This window comes from Siphateles boraxobius, unplaced genomic scaffold, assembly GCF_051911475.1.
Source record: "Siphateles boraxobius isolate OS27281-9 unplaced genomic scaffold, OSU_SipBor_1 77, whole genome shotgun sequence".
In the NCBI taxonomy this organism is placed as follows: Eukaryota; Metazoa; Chordata; class Actinopteri; order Cypriniformes; family Leuciscidae; genus Siphateles; species Siphateles boraxobius.
Window position 1 is genome coordinate 18,546,716 of NW_027509205.1, and position 20,899 is coordinate 18,567,614.

Genomic DNA, 20,899 nt, shown 5'->3' on the forward strand with positions numbered 1-20,899 from the left:
CAAAGTTAGTAACAGTAGTATACAGGTACGGAAATTAATAGTTACGCCTTAATGTAAAATGACACTATTTGCTTACTGTAGAAATGAAATGTAGGTTCATCTTTGTTTTTGTTTTGCTTTATCTGAGTAACATTAATGACACAGACAACAGCAGGAATATTAGGCTGCTGTCACTTTAAGACCAAATGCACGGACCGAATATATTGACATGCATCCTGTTTCTTTCTCAACTGTTCACTTATGACATAACCGAGAGAATACTTGTCGAGATGGGTATACATAATTTAGTGTAAACGTGTCCGTTTAAGCGCGAATAAACGTGAAAGAGGAATCAATTCGGTGTTCGAGCGCTGTCTAAAACGCATTTCTATCTCTGTGTGCGCACGGTTCGAGTGTGTGCGGCTGTGCGCAGAGATTACAGCGAGCGAGTCCTGATTTTTGCTGCTTCTTCTGTATTTAAAATCGTTTGAATGTGTAAATTGGCAAGACAAAACGCGTCCAAATGATAGTTTCACTCTATGGTGGTTAAACTCGGCAGTTAATCCGCGAATCACATGCCTGCCGAATGGGTCCTGATCGTTGCACCCCTCCCGAACATTCATTTTTAAATAGCTTTTTGCGGTTTAATATTCACAGATCATGATTCGATTAATTGTTAATTGTTATTGTAATTAATACTTTTAATTTACTCATCCAAAATTTGCCAAATTCTGTGACATTCCGCATTCTACAGTAAATTCCATTTTTGTCAATGAAAAATGCAATTCCGTTCATGTTTTCCTTTGTATTTTTTGTATTTTTTTTAATAGGGTGTTTTTGTTTTTGACATGAGTCGTCAATGACTTTTGCTAAAATGCAGTGACTTATGTCTTTGCTTGTTGTGATTGTTTTTGTCCTTTATCCATTCCCCCCTCGTCTAGACGCACCATCTGCCCATAGCTTGTTTATCCCCTCCTCCCCCACAGTGGAATTATGGGTAGCGCTCTTTATAGATCAGTATTTGTGGGAGCCATAATACATGCTATTATGTGGGTGATGTCACGTTAAGGATGACAATACTTTTCTTTTTTTCTTTTTTGCCATTGAATCTTCCTTAACAGCAGTCTCATGACGTGTTCGAGTTTTTAATCTCACGGTTGCTACAGTAATGGCTTTGTTGTGCCTCATTTACAAAAGCATAATTTGGGATGATATTCAGATGCCTAATCTCAACGGAATTGGGGGACATTGTGCCTGCAATTTCTGTATTAAAAGTTTGGATTAAACAAGCATAATGTATAAAAAGAAAACATAACTATTATCGATTGGTGTGTGAGATGACGCACACAGCAGGAGACTGATTGGTTTTGGTGCAGGAATCAATAACAGTTTAACCAGATTGCTGATTCTGATGTGCTGTTTGCTTCAGTATCTGTGACTGATCACAGGATGCTTGCAGATGTAGAGACCTGATTATATTAACACTACAAATACACTTTCTGTCTGTGGATGGTTAAACATCTCAAGCCATATATTTTATGTTTACCCATGGATTCATAAGCCTATTTGGCATCTGTTTTCAAGGAATTGTTTAATTTTCAGGCTGAGATCTGTCAGGTCATAAACCTTCTTACAGTCACTTCCTAAAAGAGTGTGTGAGGGGAAATGATCTCAGGTCCTTAAGTAAATCAGCATGATGTAGAGCAAACAACTTTGACTTTTTGCAACTTCTTTAACACTATGTCTTGTGTATATCACTGTGCAAAGAAAAAATGCATTTGATATACAAAATGAGACTAGTATGTGTTTGTTTACACCTGTATAAATATTGGAGGTCTCTCTATGGTTGGCATGCTAACTTTTACTGTTTTAATATATATCATAAATATTTAGTATTTTAAAATATTTGATATATATAAAATATTGTATTATTTTAATAAAATTATATTGTATTCTTTTAATAATACATTTAATATTCATTAAGATTATTTTATAATTTTTTTATCAATAATAAATTACACAAAATAAATGTTAATAGCCTATTATGTAATAATAAATGGTTTATATTCCTATTATATCCCCTTTTTAAATTATATGATGTCTTAAGAGCACCAATACAATTGACAGCGATATACCTATATGTTTCAAAAAGAAATAAAGCACTTTGTATTTTCAGTTCTCTGATGATTAAACAGTTTGTTTTCCCCCCTTCCCTCTATCTGTGTCATTCAGGCTCTGACTACCTTCACAGAGCAGATGAGAAGTCGTCATCATGGAGTCGCCCGGACTCATCTGCCTCGGGAAAGTACACCTACACCATTCCCAGCCCTACAGAGACGCACATCATTACCAGACCAGGTCACACACACACACACACACACACACACACACACACACACACACACACACACACACACACACACACACACACACACACACACACACACACACACACACACACACACACACACACACACACACACACAGCCTGTGCACTACCGTTAGCTGTATATATGCAAACATCATCTCCCAGCTTTACTGCCTGAACTCATCCAGCATGTGTGTTTGCAGAGCCTCTCATGCAGAAGATCGATGAAAGGCAGAGACTCGCACGTGAACGGAGGGAGGAGCTGGAGAAGCAGAATGGTATGACAAACACACACATTGTTATTAAAGACAATGTCAGAGTGCCTTTGCAACATATGTAACGTCCATAACGTGACACTTTTCAGAATGAAGCAGTATATTCAATGTTAAATTATGTGGATGGGACTTTTTTTTAAATCATGATTATTTTTTACTATTTGATTGGAATTTGAGTGTTATGCGCTGTTTACTGTTATTAGTTTTTTGACAACTTTAATTTTTCTCTTTTTAACTTCTTAAAGACACATTTTTGTGAGGTACTACATACAAAACATACAAATGACAAAGGATGTAATTGCATGTAATTCTTGTTTTGCATCAGAGAATGATGGGAAATGTAGTTTAGTCATGCAAGACTGTCATCTCATAAATAATATGAGTAGTGCTTTCTAACAAGCTTCATCTACAGTTACAGTACACAAAATGTAAAAAAAATACCAAAAAACAATCACTGCTAAAACTTATGAATCATATCAATTAGCTTTTATTACATATTCTTTAACAGAGGTATTACGTTTGCTGACTTGACTCGAATGCATCTTAAAAACGGGCTGGTTATTAAGATGTACATGGGTTCAGTTTTGATTTCATGGTGGAGTTTCAACAGAGTTGCAGTGGTTTACTATGCAAACACACAGATACTGTTGAACTGACCTTTGATCAGAGACTCACTCAGTCCTAATGAGAGTCCTAATGAATGATCAGTTTAGTATAAAAGCAGTTACATGTTACATGTGGTGTTCTAGTTATTTCTGTGAGTTGTTGGAATGTGTCAATCATGTGAATTTGTCAAATCAAAACTTTTCTTCACCATGTAAAGCTCAGGGTTACACTTCTTCCTGATCTTGCCTTTTTAACATTTTGCTCTTTCTTGTGTCTGTCTGTTTTCCCTGTTTGTAACTGCATGACTAACTTGAAGGGGCAGGTTGCTGTGGTGAGGTGCAGTTGTTTTGTAAACTCTTGGCAAGGTTGTTACCAGGACACCCAGTTTTATGTAAGGGGTTATAGGCCAAGACATAGAGGCCAGAGAGAGAGATTGGCAGATTAATTTCGCTCGCTTTCGATTACTGGAGTGCTTGGTTGCAAATTAAATTGATAATCCACAATGTTGACTATTAACATCTGCCTTTCTTATTATTTATTCTTCTCTTATAGCTTCAGCATATTACCCACCATATTGTCGTTCCAAACCCATAAGACTTAATATATATATAAAAATATCTTAATTTGTGTTTCAGAGATTAACCAAAGAAATCTGCATAATCCATATTATGATCTTGATTCAAGTTATGCTAACACGCATACATAGAGCACATCACAATGAAGTTTAAACCAATGAAGTTTATTCTACCACCATGTGACGTACCATAAGCCGCTTTGTTTAACATATGTAAAGGCTCTTATGCATCAAGTTCCCGAGGGTACTTAAAAATATCATTTTTATCATTTTTTTGTATTTCATAACACCTCTTAAATGGTTTAACAAATGTCTTAACTATAATTTTAAGAGTTCTTACATTTGTGGATGGAAAAACAGGCTCGCAGTTTCAGAGCAGTTCGTAATCAACAAATATTGAATAGATTGCTAAAGATCTACGGTTGATAAATTATGAAGATGTTTACTTGTTGGTCTTTATATTGTAATATGTTGTAGATGGTTGTTAGTGTGCTGGGCTGCCCTGTAGGGCTGGGACGGTTACCGCAATATCGCGGTCACGTGACTCCAACCGCGGGTCTGAGCTCGTCACCGTCATCACCGCAAAAAACAAAAAAAAACAAACCTTGGCCTGCACATGTGTGCACGTTGTGTGTAATGACATGGATTCATTGATTCTAATGACATGGATTATGTCTAATGATATTGTGGCTTAAATGGATTCAAGGTTTTCTAAACAAAACTTATCATCAAAAGATGGAGCAAATTCCGACCTTTCGCGAGTTGATTAGCGCAATGTTCCATGACGCATAATAACATTCCATTCGTATTAGAGATGCGCGGATAGGCTATTATTATTTCATCCGCAACCGCATCACAACTCATCATCTGTCCGCCATCCATCCGCACCAACGTTTTTTGATCAATTTGATCAATCGAAACCGCATCCGCGACGCTGACTGTTTTAAGGTCTATGAGCAATGCGAGGCGCTGCTGTGGCGAGGCTAGAAAGCTCTTGGCTGTTCTAGAAAGAACACTGATCCAATGCAGCAAATATATTTAAAGGCTAAAGTCCCTAGTATATTGGCTATGTTGTATCCCCAGAATATCAGCAGTGAACTCCGTCTCCGATCGGCGCCCAGGGATAAATATGAATAAGTAAATAGCCTATAACGCACATCGGCAAACCTGACCTTACCTGACTAGGCTACTGTAGACTAAAATGTTATCATTTCGTTTTGAATTTTGTTTAAAAGTAGACATTTAGGCCCAGCCTACGCTGAGTTTCGGTTCATTTATGAGACGAGCTCCAGTTCACGCGCAAGAGATCGCACCTGCCCTTCCACGTCCTCCTGATTATATGTCTGCTATTTGCTTCTTATTTCTTAATTCCAGGTTATTAATTAATGAAACAGTGATTAAAATTAAGGCAATTTAAAGCGGTTTACCGCCATACCTCGGGAAAATCTTGCTTTTCAACCCCGGTTAGAAAAAATCCATACCGCCCCAGCCCTACTGCCCTGTAACAGGAAGGAAAGCCTATTAAAAATATTTACACATATTATTCAGTGTATATAGAATTTAGTAGTGTTGGCACATTAATCTGTACTTTTTGTAAATTAATAAATTAATTTTGTTTTGCTTGTAAATGTCTCGTTGTGTCTCTTTATCAAGGAGAAATGCATTATTTGATCAATTTTAATTTGCGCCCCTAAAGTTTTTAATTGTGATCCTACATTTTTCAACTACTACATTTGCTCCTCGGGGGGAAAAAAAAGTGAGTGTCATTTACATTTAAATTTACATTTATTCATTTAGCAGACGCTTTTATCCAAAGCGACTTACAAATGAGAACAATAGAAGCAGTTAAACTAACAGTAGGACAACAATACGTAAGGTCTATAACCCCTCTCAGTTAAACTTTAGTGCATTTTTTTTTTTTTTTATAGAAGAGAAGAGAAAGTGTTAGTACTACTGAATCAAGTGCTGCCGAAAAAAAATGATACGTCTTCAGCAGTTTCTTGAAAGTGGTTACTGACTCAGAAGCTCTGGTTGATTTAGGCAGATCATTCCACCAACAGGGAACAGTCATGGTAAAGGTTCCGAGAAAGATATTTTGTGCCTCTTTGAGATGGTACCACAAGACGACATTCACTAGCAGAGCCCAAGTTTCTGGATGGCACGTAAGTCTGAAGTAATGAGTTTAGGTAAGAGGGAGCAGTGCCAGTGGTTGTTCTGTAGGCAAACGTCAGTGCCTTGAATTTAATGTGAGCGGCAACTGGCAACCAGTGCAATTTTGTGAGGAGAGGAGTGACGTGTGCTCTCTTTGGCTCATTAAAGACTACTCTGGCTGCAGCATTCTGGATCAATTGTAGAGGTTTGACAGAGCAAGCTGGAAGACCAGCCAGGAGAGCATTACAATAGTCCAGTCTGGATAAAACAAGTGCTTGAACAAGGAGTTGTGTAGCATGCTCTGTAAGGAAGGGCCTGATCCTCCTAATGTTGTGCAAGGCAAATCTGCAGGACCGGGCAGTTCTAGCAATGTGGTCTGTGAATTTCAACTGATCATCAATTACAACCCGAAGGTTCCTAGCTGACCTTGATGGAGTTATGGATGATGAGCCTTGCTGAATGGAGAAGTTGTGATGAAGTGTTGGGTTGGCCGGGACCACAAGTAGCTCTGTCTTCGCAAGGTTTAGTTGAAGGTGGTGGTCCTTCATCCAGCCAGAAATGTCTGTTAGGCTGGCTGAGATACGAGCAGCTACCGTCGGATCGTCAGGCTGGAATGAGAGGTAGAGTTGTGTGTCATCAGCGTAGCAGTGATAGGAAAAGCCATGTTTCTGAATCACAGATCCTAGTGATGTCATGTAGATGGAGAAGAGGAGTGGTCCAAGCACTGAGCCCTGAGGCACCCCAGTAGCTAGATGTTGGGTCTTAGATGCCACACCTCTCCACGACACCCTAAAGGACCTACCTGAGAGGTGAGACTTGAACCATTGGAGTGCAGTTCCCGAGATACCCATCATCTTTAGGATTGACAGGAGGATCTGGTGGTTAACTGTGTCAAAAGCAGCAGACAGATCCAGCAGGATGAGGACTGAGGATTTGGAAGCTGCTCTTGCCAGTCTAAGAGCTTCAATTACTGAGAGCAGGGCAGTCTCAGTTGAGTGTCCGCTTTTGAAACCAGACTGATTGTTGTCCAAGAGGTTGTTCTGTGTAAGAAAGGAGGAGATCTGGTTGAAAACAACTCGTTCAAGTGTTTTCGCGACAAATGGAAGAAGAGATACCGGTCTGTAACTTGTTAGATGTGCTGGATTTAGATTGGGTTTCTTAAGCAGTGGGGTTACTCGAGCCTGCTTAAAAGCTGTGGGAAAAGTACCAGTGTGAAGAGAGGTGTTTATGATGTGCGTGAGTGTAAGTACAACTCAGGAAGAAACGGCTTGAAGTTGATTAGTGGGGATAGGATCAAGCGGACAGGTAGTAGGGCGATTGGAAAGGAGGAGTTTAGAGACTTCCGCCTCTGAAAGTAGAAAGAAGGAGGGTAGAATGTGTGCGTTTGTTGGTAAAATGTGTGTGTCAGTTTTTGGATTGGTAAATTGGCCGCTGATGTAGGTTGTTTTTTCTATGAAGAATGTGGCAAAATCGTCAGCTGTAAGGGTTGATGAAGGAGGAGGAGGAGGAGGGTTAAGAAGAGAAGAAAAGGTTTTGAAAAGCATGCGAGAGTCAGAAGAATTGAAAATTTTCTTGTGATAGTAAGCCATTTTAGCAGTAGAGATATTAGCAGAGAAGGAAGAGAGGAGGGATTGATAAAGACCCAGGTCTGTCGGATCTTTCGATTTGCGCCACTTCCTCTCTACACCCCTGAGTTTAGTACGATTTTCGCGGAGAATATCAGATAACCAGGGGGCAGAGGGTGTGGCGCCGGCTGGCCTGGAGGAAGGGGGACAGAAGTTGTCCAAGCAGGATGTTAAAGTGGAGAAAAGAGTATCAGTTGCACTGTTAGTATCTAATGTCAAGCCCTGGATGTGATGTGGTCTCTGTATGTGTGTTTTTTTGTCTAAATTAAATTTGTTCATCATATAAAGAGGTTGTATTATTTACAAGACTTGGTTTAAATCACTTAAATCATATGGATTCATTTTACAATGCCTTTATGAACTTTTTGGTTACCCGGACATGGAGGGACCAAAACCTCTCAGGTTTCATTGAAAATATCTTAAACATATTATGGGTTTGGAGTTGGGATGTCACAGTGAGGAAGTTTTCACACCAGTATATAAACTTGAGACAACACCGGTATTGCCAATATCACCGGTTGCTGAACTAAATTACAGCTAAATGACAATAGGGTTAGTGACCGACTTCTGCAGTAAGATTAAATTATAACAAATTTCAAATTTTTGGCTAAATATCCCTTTAAATACTCGTTATAATCTGCTAATCTCTGTGAAATTAGTAACAATTCTTACAGGTTTTGAGGTCCAATATAGTTGTGTTGCCCTGTCCTTCAATGACAGCTCCTTTACAAATCTGAAATATGACTGGTTGAACTTACAATATCAGGGATCTCTTTCATTTTGGGATCCTCATCCAGGAACAGAACATATTTGGTAGGGCATTCCCACATCTAGATACAAGCTGGGCTACTTTATTTGGGAATAATATTATCTATCCTCTTTCCTTCCTTCCTTCAGTGTTCCAGTAGTCATGACAATGTTTGATTTCCAGACATCCTTAAATTACACTGGAAAAGTTGTGTTAGAGTTGAAATTATAAACAAATCACTATGCATAAGTCTTTCTGAATTTGGAGTATATGTTATAGGGCCAGCAAAAAATCAACGACTTGACTAAGGGAATTCATTCTGTGTGTGTGTGTGTGTGTGTGTGTGTGTGTGTGTGTGTGTGTGTGTGTGTGTGTGTGTGTGTGTGTGTGTGTGTGTGTGTGTGTGTGTGTGTGTGTGTGTGTGTGTGTGTGTGTGTGTGTGTGTGTGTGTGTGTGTGTGTGTGTGTGTGTGTGTGTGTGTGTGTGTGTGTGTGTGTGTGTGTGTGTGTGTGTGTGTGTGTGTAGCTGCACGGGGGTCTAAGTGGCTGGAGAGAGAGGAGAGAGCCCGACAGTTTCATGAGAGACAGCTGGAGGAGCGCAGGAAAAGGATGGAGGAGCAGCGTGTGAAAGAGGAGAGAAGACGAGCTGCTGTGGAGGAGAAACGACGGCAGAAACTGGAGGAGGAGAAGGTGAGGACATCGGGGAAAACCCTTCACTGCAGTTGAATTTATTCACTCCCTATACGTTTAGTTTTCATTATTTATCTTTATATTATAAGCACAATTACATCAGTGGTTCTCAACAGTTTTGACTCAAAGATTCCTAGACCCTGTTTGGCCACGACTATATTTGAAGGCCCCTGTGATAATTCTGTTGTAATAAATGTTTTTTTTATCTTTTATTATGCTTTTTCACTTTTTCAACTTTAGTTAGTGTTAATGTTGCTGTTTGAGCATAAAAAAGATCTGCAAGGTTACAAAGCTGAAAGTCCACTCCAAAGGGAGATATTTTATTTTTTACAGAATCCACTTTCCAAGAAATGCGTGTTTTTTCCGGGCTTTATGAATTCACAATGTTCCTCTTTTAAATAATCCCCGCCCACAGAATACGCAAATAAAGGGATGAGGCCTGGTTGAGCTGCTGCTATGTCTTAGAGATGCTGTTTTTTCAACCCCTTTTCCAAAACTCATTAGTTTGATCTTCCTGAGGCTGAAGACAACTTAGAGTGGTTAAAATTTATTTGAAACACTGTTTCTTGCCATGTTTATCTGTCCTGTGAACATCCTGTGAAATCCGTGCTTGAAATCCGTTCTGCATGATCCTCTTGTTCATTAACGTTGTCGGGGTTTGAATCAGGCTCGAATTGGATTGAAATTACCGCCATCCTTAATATTTACACTAGAGCAGAACTCACCGTTATGGAGGGGCGGGACATTTCCTGAACTCACGCTAAGCCGGGCCAATCACAGCACATTTCGTATTTCGGAAGGACGGGCTTTATCTAAATCAGCGTGTTTGAGCCAGACAGTGGAAAGAGGTGCTGTAACGTAAAATATATGAAAAATAATGGTGGTGATGGCGCAGTGGATAAGACACATGCCTTTGGTGTGAGAGACCCGGGTTCGAATCCACTGTGAGACACCAATGTGTCCCTGAGCAAGACACTTAACCCCTAGTTGCTCCAGAGGCGTGCGACCTCTGACACGTATAGCAATTGTAAGTCGCTTTGGATAAAAGCGTCAGCTAAATGAATAAATGTAATGTAATGTAAATGTAATAATGTGTTTTTTAAACAATCAAGCATGAAAGCATATTCTTGTACCCCTCAAAAACAAAATCAAGACTTTGTAAAAGGGCATAATTGGACCCCTTTAATAGTGCTTGAACCATTATATTGTCATCACTGTGAATGCTATACAGAGAGCCTTTCCTTATTATTGTAATACTAAAGGAAATAAAGGCAAACCATACATCTTGTAAAAAGATCCCAATAATACAGACTGCAGGATAAATTCTTTAAAAAGAAAATAAAAAAGGACGCGTTTATCCAATAAAACGCTCTCTGGAAAGAAAATGTCCTTGTGTGTTTCAGGCACGGTATGAGGCTGTTATCAGGAGGACCATGGAGAGGGGTCAGAGACCCAGGCCGAAGTCGAACCGCTGGAGCTGGGGTGGAACGCTCTCCGCGAGCACGTCGCACCACAGCGGTAAACACACACAGGCACACAATGATTCAGGATCATGTGTAGAAAAACCTACTACGATTAATTGTGGTTCCCTGATACAAGCTCACTATAGCCTGGTTTTCAGGATTTGAAGTTCTAATATTAGTGCCTTTTATAGTGTTTAAATATAAATTGATTGTTTATGTTTACAGAACAGCACATTTAATTTATTCTCTCCTCTGTTAGCCATGAGCATGAGCTCCATGAAACCCCTTTTGTTTGCTTTATTTTCTGCTCCATCAATATCTCTCTCACTCTCTCTATGTATGATTCTGCATTTCTCTTATTCCCTCTTCCTTTCACTGCTTCTCTCTCTCTCTCTCTCTCTCTCTCTCTCTCTCTCTCTCTCTCTCTCTCTCTCTCTCTCTCTCTCTCTCTCTCTCTCTCTCTCTCTCTCTCAGGTTTTGATGATTCTGCTCTCTTTTCATTGGATCTAGCTGGGCTGGAGCACTATCATGGTGTTTTCAGCTTGACTCGTCAGCAGCATTTTCGCTCTAAATGTGAATATAACTGGCAGTGTAGAGCAGCCGACTAGCACCATTAGCTAGAACTTGTACCATCACCCATAAATGATTAGTTTCCTTTCCCGTTAGCAGTTAGCATGGAGCCAAAAATATAAACAAACTGCTTATCAGTAGTATTTTAGATGACTCATAGCCATTTTGTAGTTTCTGTTTTAAAGGGGACATGTATCTCTTTGTCACATTTTTTGTAATTACTGTCAGTAATTACTCACCCTCAAGTTGTTCCAACCCCGTAAGACCTTCGTTCATCTTCGGAACACGAATTAAGATATTTTTGATGAAATCTGAGAGCAGGATCACTCCTCCATAGGCTTCTTAAGGGATTAAATCTTGCCAGCCCCGAAAAGTTATTAAAGACATCGTTAAAATAGTCCAAGTGACTACAGTGGCTCAATCTTAAGTTTATCAAACGACGAGAATACTTTTGTGCGCAAAAACAAACAAAAATAACGACTTTATTTCAACTATTCATTTCCTTCTCTGTGGGCCTCGAGTCAGTTCACTAGTATAATAGCGTAAGCTTCTGTTGTTGTACGTCACACGCATCACACACATGACCAGCGTCGGCCAATAGTGAGCCCACGTGTGACGTAGCTCTACGCAATCACACTACGTTAACTGACTAGAGGCCAACAGAGAAGGAAAAGTCGTTATTTTTGTTTGTTTTTGCGCACAAAAAGTATTCTTGTCACTTGATAAACTTAAGATTGAGCCACTGTAGTCACTTGGACTATTTTAACGATGTCTTTAATAACTTTTCAGGGCTGGCAAGTTTCAATTCCTTAGAAGCCTATGGAGTGATCCAGCTCTCAGATTTCATCAAAAATATCTTAATTTGTGTTCCGAAGATGAACGAAGGTCTTATGGGGTTGGAACAACATGAGGGAGAGTAAATACTGACAGAATTTTCATTTTTGGGTGAACTATCCCTTTAAGAATTTGTATACAAAACAAACTTCAAGTATTAAAGCTTAAGCCTTTAGATCACTTTAAAAAAAAATATTGTGCGGAACATTTCAGGTGTGGACTAGTTCAGTACATCAAAAGTCTTTTTAAGTCTTTGAGCAAGAAACATCCTATTTTCCATGATATGACCCCTTTAAAATCAGGTAATATCAACATAGGTGATATTAGATCACAGACGTACTGTTAGTTTTAAAGTTTTCAATGTGTTTGTCCATTTTGGGACACACATGGAAGGCATGTTGTGATAAAGTGCTGTCATCCTCAGTAGTCTTTAGTACACGTAGCTAAGCACTTTTCCTCATATCTAACTTTTAAAAATTAGTATCCATTAGCCGCTGCAAGCATACACACAAGTAGAAACGGTGTCAGTAAAGCCTCTTATGCCCTCTTCCCCATTTTCTATCTTTCTTTAGTGCATTTTTCTGTATTGCGCCTTTAAGTTGTATTAAGTTTTGCATCTCATGTTGTATTTTTTTGTGTTTGTAGATGCTGACAGAAGGTCAGTCTCCACTATGAATCTGTCCAAACACACAGATCCAGTAATTTCCAAACGCCTGTCATCTTCCTCAGCCACCTTGCTGAATTCCCCAGATAGAGGTAAAAAATCTTGACACCATCTCATAGTCAAACAAGTCCCTTTTTAGATTAATAATTTACCAAGGATCCCCTTTTTGAATTTACCCGTAATTTATATTTTTTGTATATGTGTTTTTTTTGTGATTTTGCTGTACCATCCAAGCCTTACAGAAGCGGACATCTCTCTCCTCCTCTTGCTTGATTAAAAAAACACTATCTAAATCCCAAATATCCAGAGAGAAGATCCTTCAGGATAAACCAGCAGGTGGATTTTAGAAATCCTGAAGTCTTTTTTGCTCTTTTACTGGGTTCAAACCTGTGCTACCCAGGGCTTTAGACTGCAAAGTAACTGATCATAAATGAAGTAACAAGCATGAAAGAACAGTTAAAAATAGAATATCATTAGCGACAAATTACAGAACCTTTGTTTTGATGTGTGACTTCAATTAAACATGTTAATTCTGTTTCAATCTAGGCATTACCATAGAGTGCAATAGTGGACACTTTTTCAGTGGCATTGGTTCTTTATTTATTTATTTTATTTTCTTGGTATTGGTATTTTAAAAAAATACTTAATAAATGTGTTATAAGCCATGAATCAAACCAACCAGCTATGAGGCGAATCATAACATTACAAACTTTAATTTGGAGCAAAAAAGTATTCGATATTCGGACAAAATGGGAAAGATAACACTGTGTACTTAACGGCTTTAATGAGGGAAAGAACTTTAATCCCATGAAGCATTGCAAATGACATAATCGAATTAAAAGTAACGATGAGATATAAAAAATATTCAGAGTCGTTGATTATACCTACAGAAACAATATAATTTAAGTGTAATGAAAAATATGTACGTGTTTATGCTTTTAACAAAAGCATATACCATTGATTAATAACCTCTGAACTCACAATAAATCTGTCTTTAAATGTTTAAGTTATCGTTAAAAATATTTTTTCATGTGGAGATAACGTTCAAGTTTTTACTCAACATGTTGCACTTTATGCACTTTATTGCATCCACAGATTGTAAGCATGACCAAGTGCTTCTAAACAACATAATAGCTGAATATTAGCTAAATATAATCATGCAATTCTGTAATTTGTCGTTTTTAGTCTTGAGCCCTGAGTCATGCAGTCTCTTCCAGCATTATTGCATGTTAAAGTTTGTGTAAGTTTTAAAGGGTTTATACATTAGCGAATGCTGCCTGCTTTATTTGAGGGCTTCACTGGCATTTGACTGTATATTGTTTTTGATATTTAGTTCTTGCATGTTTTTTCCCTACAGCAGTTGGCTTTTTTAAAGACAACATGAAAACAAAAGAGATTTATGTACTTTTTTTATGTTATTGTGCACAATTAATCAGTGCATGTTATTTTAAAGAAACCATTTGTTTTCAGGAATTTAATGTAGTAACTGACTTTAGTTTTTTGCTGCGTGACTGGCCATGTGCGGTGGTCAAAATAATATTAATTTCATAGCTGACTTTTCATAATCCAGTCAAATCATGATGGATAATCAAGTCCCACCCTGAAATATTATTTCATTTAGACATTAAATGGGGTGTTATTGCAGTTTCATGTTGTCTTTCCACTGGTGGTTATGTTTAGGGTAACTAACTCTTGGTTGGTGGGTCTCACTTAACTCAAAACATTTTAAAACATGCATGACTCACTGTCACCAGCAGATGATGCAAATGGGTAACCTATTCTGGGCATATGAAGTTATGAATGCATGTGATGGGATTCATGCATGTCAAGTGCTTTACTTTTGCAGGTTTAAGCTGCTTATTTAGGACTTTTGTTGAGAATGTGCATGTGTGTGCTGTCCAGGTACACGTCGCATGCCGCTTACCTCATGGGAGAATACAATGATCACTCGACTACAGACACCAACACACTCCTACCTGGCCAGGAGTCGCAGCGCCATGTCTTTGTCTGGAGAAGCAGGTAGAACACAAACACATGCACAGCATGAAACAATCTAATACACTTTTTTTAATGTTCATTTTGGTCACAGATAGGGTGGGAAATTAACTTTTTTGCCTATCACCTGGTGAATAGCCAATTTAACCAGCAACTTTTTTATTCAATTCAAATGTATAAAATAAAAAACTGAAATTTAATTGTGCATGTGTTGCTTTAAATTCTTGTTAAATGTTAAGCTAAGAGACATCTTACCGGTTTGCTGCCATGTTGGTTGGTACATAAGCAAAATGACCTGACACTGCACTAAAAGTGCCTGCATTTGTCTGGTGTCAAGTGTTCATTTTACACCCTAGCTAGTGAAGCGTTCTGTCAGACCTGACCAGTGTTGAGCTAGAATTGTTTCTTATTTAACCATGTTTTTCAGAAGCATAAAATTAACTCAGATGTTTTAAAAATAGTATAGATTTTTGATGAGGTGTGACTAGGAAAGAGAAAAAATATTATAAAATACATTGTTTTTTGTCATATAAAAGCTATACTTTTTTTTAAACATCTGAGTTACTGTTATGCTTTTAAAAAACGTATATAGCTTCAGTGTTATTAACTAAACTTTTTGATAGTAACTTGTAGAATAGCTAGAAAGCATGAGAAGCTCATAGCTTGACAAGAAGTAGCTTTTACTTCTACAATAGCTGAACTTCAAGATGTTCAGTGTGAAAACACATTTACTAAGAAAGAGAGCAGAGAAAGAGTATTGCAGAACTGTGAGCTGTTTCTGCCAAGGCCCCTGTCTTAAAACAAAACACCTCTTTTAGACAGACTTCTCTCTGCAACAGCTTTGCCCAGTTACTGCCCTCTGCATCTAAAGCGTGTGTGTGTGTGTGTGTGTGTGTGCGTGTGTGCGTGCGCACAAATAGAGCTGATGCTAATCTCTTCTGTGTATTTATATGTTCTGTCTTTTTCTTGCTAATTGTTTGGGGGGTTTTCTGTTTGCGGATTCTGTTATCAACTGATTAAATTAAAGGCTTCTAAAATAGGCAACTGCATCATCATCATTTGACTGAGGAATTGACTTGTCTGCATTCAGAAGGAAATACTACCCTACTGCATGCTGTGCCATACTTTTCACTGCCTGCTGTTTTTATAATAGTGTGTGAAACACTTCGCAGTGCAAAAACAAAAAGTATGCTACGTTGTTGTCAACCTAATAATTTGTGTGACGTCCAAGTTTTTGTTTAGGAATTGAAAATTTTATTTTGTAGTTTTATTCCCAATTTAAGTTCACATTTAGACAAATGCAATGCTTTGCATACAGTAAAATTGCAAATTAAACAGTATACATAATGCATACTGCAAAAATTGTATGGTAGTATGCCTCCAGATTGTCCTCCATCAGTGATGATCAGCATTGCCTAATTTCTGTCTAGAGCTTTGTAGATACTAATACACATTCTTCTTCTTCTTCCCTTTCCACTTTTCCACCACTCATTCATCCCTTTTTAACCTTTTTCTTTTGCGCACCTTCCTCCCTGTTGCTCCTCTTCTCCATAATGGATCAATTTAATTATCTCATAATACACCCTGGTTGGTTAAACTTGATCGTGGTACAGTGACCCCCGTTTGTCCTCGCTCAGCCTCCTGTCACCCAATGAGCTCCATGTCCTTCAAGTCCATCCAGTCACGCAGCGCCGAGCGACCAATCAAAGCAGGCCTTCATTTTGAGAAACCAATCAGAGCAGGGTTCATCCCTTCGGACGGCAACTCTCGCAGAAAGACCACCCAGAATATCCTGGTATGGTATTGGTGTAAATATGTGCTTGAATTTTTTTTGTGTCTGTGCAAGTGCCCTATGCTTGATAGAGTGTACTTAAGAGCCTGTGTAGGGCAATTGCATGTGTTGATCTTTGTAATGTAGTATGGAAGTACTCTCGAAAGATGTGTTTCATGCCTCTGTGTATAGATTGACAGGAAGGATAAGGACTATGTGAGGAAGTCATGGAGTAACCTCTCATATCCCACTCCCAGTCTGAGCCTGTTCACACCCAAGAGATCTCCCTCTCCTGTCAGTCATTGCAGCAGGGTCCCCAATCCATCCCCTAACAGGTATAAACACCGTTTCTAAGATGAGGAATAAGAGTATATGCAGTATGTCATTCTGTCTGAAGGTGCATTTAATTTTCACAACCAAGAGGGGTTTTTAGACTGAAAATTTGTGGAAATTATTTTTGCATGTTTTGTTGGGTAAACAGTCAACCAGGGTTAATAAATTTAAAACTAAAATAATTACAAAACTTCATAATCATCCTATGTTAGAAACCAGTCTCTGATTTCTATAATTAACACACACACACACACACACACACACACACACACACACACACACACACACACACACACACACACTGCTGTCTCAGAGATCATGCTTATTTTATTTATAAGCAAGTAAATAATTCTGGAAATTTCTCAACTCATTTAAATTTAATTACTAAAGCTTATACTATAATATCTTTCAAATATATAACAATAAAATAGAAATATGTTAATAAAAAACTGAATTAAAGTTTTATTAAAATAAATATTAAATATTTATTTTAAAATAAATATTAAATATAAATTATAGATTTAAATCTAGAAATAGTGTATATAGTGTATATAGAAATAGTGTGTATATATATAAATTAAAAATAGTAGTATAAATATAAATTTGTGACCAACTTTGCTGTGAGTTTTGTTGGACAGAATGAAAAGGACTAAAACTTTTCCCTCACTGATTCAGTTATTTATTTATTTTTTGTCTGTTCCTCAGGGGCTCCACTGCAAAACCCTCTCAGAAGATGTTTAACCCCAAAAAGTCTAGGTCTCCTCCCCCCCCAGCATCAATTCCACTGTCTCCCAGTAACCCCTCCTTATTGCCAGGCAATCTAAGGCCCACCAGATTGACATCAGAGAGCCCGAGAGTTACCCCAGAACGAGAGGGGGGCAAAAAAGAGGATGTTGAACCTCCTAAAATTGAACCAGAGGCTCCTGCAACTAAACCAGAGCCTTCTGCTGGTCTGTAATACTGCGCAACCATACATGAACCATCAAGTTCGATTGAACTAGCATCATGTATTATATTCCTGTGGCTCTTTCTCTTTGTAGAAGGTTCTGGAAGTTCTCCAACAGCACGGCCCTCTGCAGGCACAACAGATCCTGAGGAGGCATCTCGTCTGCTGGCTGAGAAACGACGGCAGGCCAGAGAACAGAGAGAAAGAGAAGAGGAGGAGAAGAGACAGCAGGAAGAGGCTGAAAGGTGCGTGTGTGTGAGAGATTTTCATGAGCACTGTTATTATATCCACTGTTGAGGAAACTAGTTGCAATAACAGCCCCTGCATTTTGAAAAATATTTCTGCTGATTTGCACACACAAAAAAGCCTGGGTCAGGAAATCAGGATTAGGCATAAAATAATGTCATACATGAGAAAATTCGATAGTTTTAACCTGGCTCAGAGGAAGAGAGGGATCATGTATCTGTGGCAGTTTTTCTGGTGATTTAAAGGATAACACAAGACTTCTTCACCTTACAAATGGATGTTGAAATCAAAAATGCTATGAAATGCACATCATATTTTGTGGGAAACTGATGTGCTAGAGCAAAACTTAAGTAATAATCCATTCAGCAAATATGTTGCAGGGTTGTGTAATCTACTGTGCTGTCTAAATGTACATTGAACACAACCAAAGCACTATACATTTGTATTTTTTGAAAGAATCTTTTGAATGATCATGTATCTGTGCAGGCGCAGCAGGGAGGAGATGGCCTGGAGGAAGGCAGAGGAGCGAGCCAAGAGAGAGGAGGAGGCGCAGCGGCAGGCAGAAGAGAAGAAGAGACGAGAGGAGGAGGAGGAGAAGCGATTAGAGGAGGAGAGGACACAGAGGGAGAGAGAGGAAGCTGAACGCCTGCAGAGACAGGTATACAAACATATACACACAACAGTCTCAGTCATTAATCACACCAAACGATAAATAAATGCACAACACTCAATATGTGCTTTATTAAGATAACATATCAACATTAGGGCTGTAAATAGATAATGTAACATTGATTGATTTTGGTGGAATATATTTATTTATATACACTACTGTTCAAAAGTTGGTAGCCAATAAGATTTCTTTCTTTTTTTTAAAGATGCATTAAATTGACCAGAAGTAACAGTAAATGCATTTATGTTTCTTTTTGTTTAAATTTAAAAACCACATTAATGCTCTAAATTGTCTTTTGAACTTTGTTAATCAAAGAATCTTGAATAAAAATGTATAACAAAAAAATATCGAGCAGGACAGCTGTTTTCAATATTGATAATGGCCAGAAATATTTCTTGAGCAGCTAATCTCCACAGGGCTCTCAAGTTTTATCAAAAATAAAATAATAATTAATAAAATGATAATTTCTCAGCGTGAGAAATACAAGGTGTGGCGTGTGAGCGTGTGAACGGGTTGAAATGCGTGTGTCTCACGCCCAATGCGTGAGACTTGAGAGCCCTGTCTCCATATTATAATAATTTCTGAAGTATCGTGTGACACGTGTGCATGCTGAATAATGCATATACGTAAAAATTCAAATGCCAGTGTGTTTTTGTGTTCTCTGTATGTTCAGAAAGAAGAAGAAGAGGCTCGCCAGAGAGAAGAGGCAGAGCGTTTACGTCTGGAGAGAGAGAAACACTTCCAGAAAGAGGAGGCTGAGAGAATGGAGAGGAAGAAGGTAAACAAATTCATTTTATTGAGGGATTTTTAAGGTAATTAAAGGATTTTACAGTTACCTGATTGTGTTTTGTCTGTCACAGCGCCTTGAGGAAATTATGAAACGCACACGCCGATCTGATCAGGTAAGATGTAGAGCAATTGCTGCTGCTTTTTCGGTATTGTTGTCTTTCATTCGAAGTCCTGGCTTTTTCCTCTAACACACTTTCTGTTTTACACATTTTGTGTTTTGAAGAAAGCCACCCCACAGAGAAATGGTGATGTCAGCCAGCAGAGCGTACAGGATTCAGGTGATTTTTACATTTACATGGGAACCATAGTGTTTCCTCTCTGACCTTACCTTTTCATCTGGTTCATGAGTTTGTCATTGATCTGACATAATGTCCCTCTCTCTTGTCTGTTAGTGATTTCAATATCCAGCAGTCCCTCAGTGAGTGTGTCGACCCCTCAGGCTCCGGAGACCTCTGAGCCCGGACGCAGTGACCGTAACGGACACTCGGACCCCAGCTTCATCACACCCATACTGCCCACATCAGGTCACAGGTGACATTTTTATCTTTTTATTTTTATCTTTTATTTTTATCTTTTTATCTTATTTTTGACTTGTGATTTGAAACACATATTCAGTTTGATTCCAACTTGCATAATTTCCTATTCTGTCCAAAAATGTAATAAACAAAAAATAAATAAAAATTTTTTTTGAATGTATTTATTAATAATAATAATAATAATAGTTAGTTAAATAATAATAATAATAATAATAATAAAAATATTTTTTTTATTTTATTAATACAATAGTATTATTATTTAGTTTATTAAAATTCTATCTATCTATAGTTATATCGTTCTATCTGTCATTGTTTTTGTTGAACAGTCTATCCATCTATCTATATTAAATAAACGCCTTCATTTGTCTTTATATTAAGAAAGCGATAGCAAAATCCCACATTGCGATGCTTAACTGTACATTAGGTATGTGCTTTCTAGTTTACTATTTAAATTGCTTCGAATTGTCCTCATTTCAAAGTCACTTTGGAAACTTTTCTTCTAAATGAATGTTTATTGTAGAAAATGGTGTGACTAATGTTTCTCTGCAACACTGATGTTGATCTGACTGCAGCTCTCCTGTCCTCTACTGGGGATATGAGGAAGTCCAACCTTATTTTTTACAAGCTTATGATCATTTATTAACAGACGGAAAGCTACTTACAAATGAGAATACAAGCAGAAGCAGTTAATTCAACAATATGCTTAATCAGAGAAACTTGAACTTGATCTATATATATATATATATATATAAACAGTTTGTAACCTGTGACTCTTTTCTTCACTGCAAGTGTGACTGCCCAACTCAGAGAAAACGGCTCTGTCACAGAAGCCTTCGAGGAGGTCATAGAGCTTCCCATAGCGAACAAACTGTCCCATAATGATGGAAATGGAGAGGAAGTGGAAAATGAGGAAGAGGAGGAGAAGAGGAAGGTTCCCATATTGGCTTTCAGAGAGAATGGCAGCATGCATAACGTGAGTGGACTGGAGGAGAACCCGGCACAGTAAACACTTCTCTCAGGTCAGTCAGTCTGGACACAACACTGATTTGATTTGATCTTTTTGGGTG

General features: G+C 38.2%; 1 protein-coding gene across 9 annotated transcripts in view; it reads left to right on the plus strand.

Moving 5' to 3' along the window:
- Positions 1 to 20,899, plus strand: part of map7b (microtubule-associated protein 7b) — a 45,689-nt gene that overhangs the window by 22,923 nt on the left and 1,867 nt on the right. For 2 of the 9 annotated variants that reach the window (XM_077218868.1, XM_077218870.1), the window contains exons 2-19: positions 2,212 to 2,337; positions 2,551 to 2,625; positions 8,852 to 9,015; positions 10,419 to 10,533; positions 10,953 to 11,051; positions 12,528 to 12,638; positions 12,781 to 12,882; positions 14,449 to 14,565; positions 16,155 to 16,336; positions 16,505 to 16,647; positions 17,351 to 17,595; positions 17,686 to 17,836; positions 18,324 to 18,495; positions 19,181 to 19,285; positions 19,368 to 19,409; positions 19,520 to 19,574; positions 19,689 to 19,827; positions 20,622 to 20,851. In XM_077218868.1, the coding sequence (XP_077074983.1) occupies positions 2,212 to 2,337; positions 2,551 to 2,625; positions 8,852 to 9,015; positions 10,419 to 10,533; positions 10,953 to 11,051; positions 12,528 to 12,638; positions 12,781 to 12,882; positions 14,449 to 14,565; positions 16,155 to 16,336; positions 16,505 to 16,647; positions 17,351 to 17,595; positions 17,686 to 17,836; positions 18,324 to 18,495; positions 19,181 to 19,285; positions 19,368 to 19,409; positions 19,520 to 19,574; positions 19,689 to 19,827; positions 20,622 to 20,838 (2,360 nt within the window). In that variant the 3' untranslated portion in view covers positions 20,839 to 20,851. The remainder of the gene's footprint in view (positions 1 to 2,211; positions 2,338 to 2,550; positions 2,626 to 8,851; positions 9,016 to 10,418; positions 10,534 to 10,952; positions 11,052 to 12,527; positions 12,639 to 12,780; positions 12,883 to 14,448; positions 14,566 to 16,154; positions 16,337 to 16,504; positions 16,648 to 17,350; positions 17,596 to 17,685; positions 17,837 to 18,323; positions 18,496 to 19,180; positions 19,286 to 19,367; positions 19,410 to 19,519; positions 19,575 to 19,688; positions 19,828 to 20,621; positions 20,852 to 20,899) is intronic. The other 7 variants (XM_077218869.1, XM_077218874.1, XM_077218872.1 and 4 more) reach the window with 7 other exon arrangements.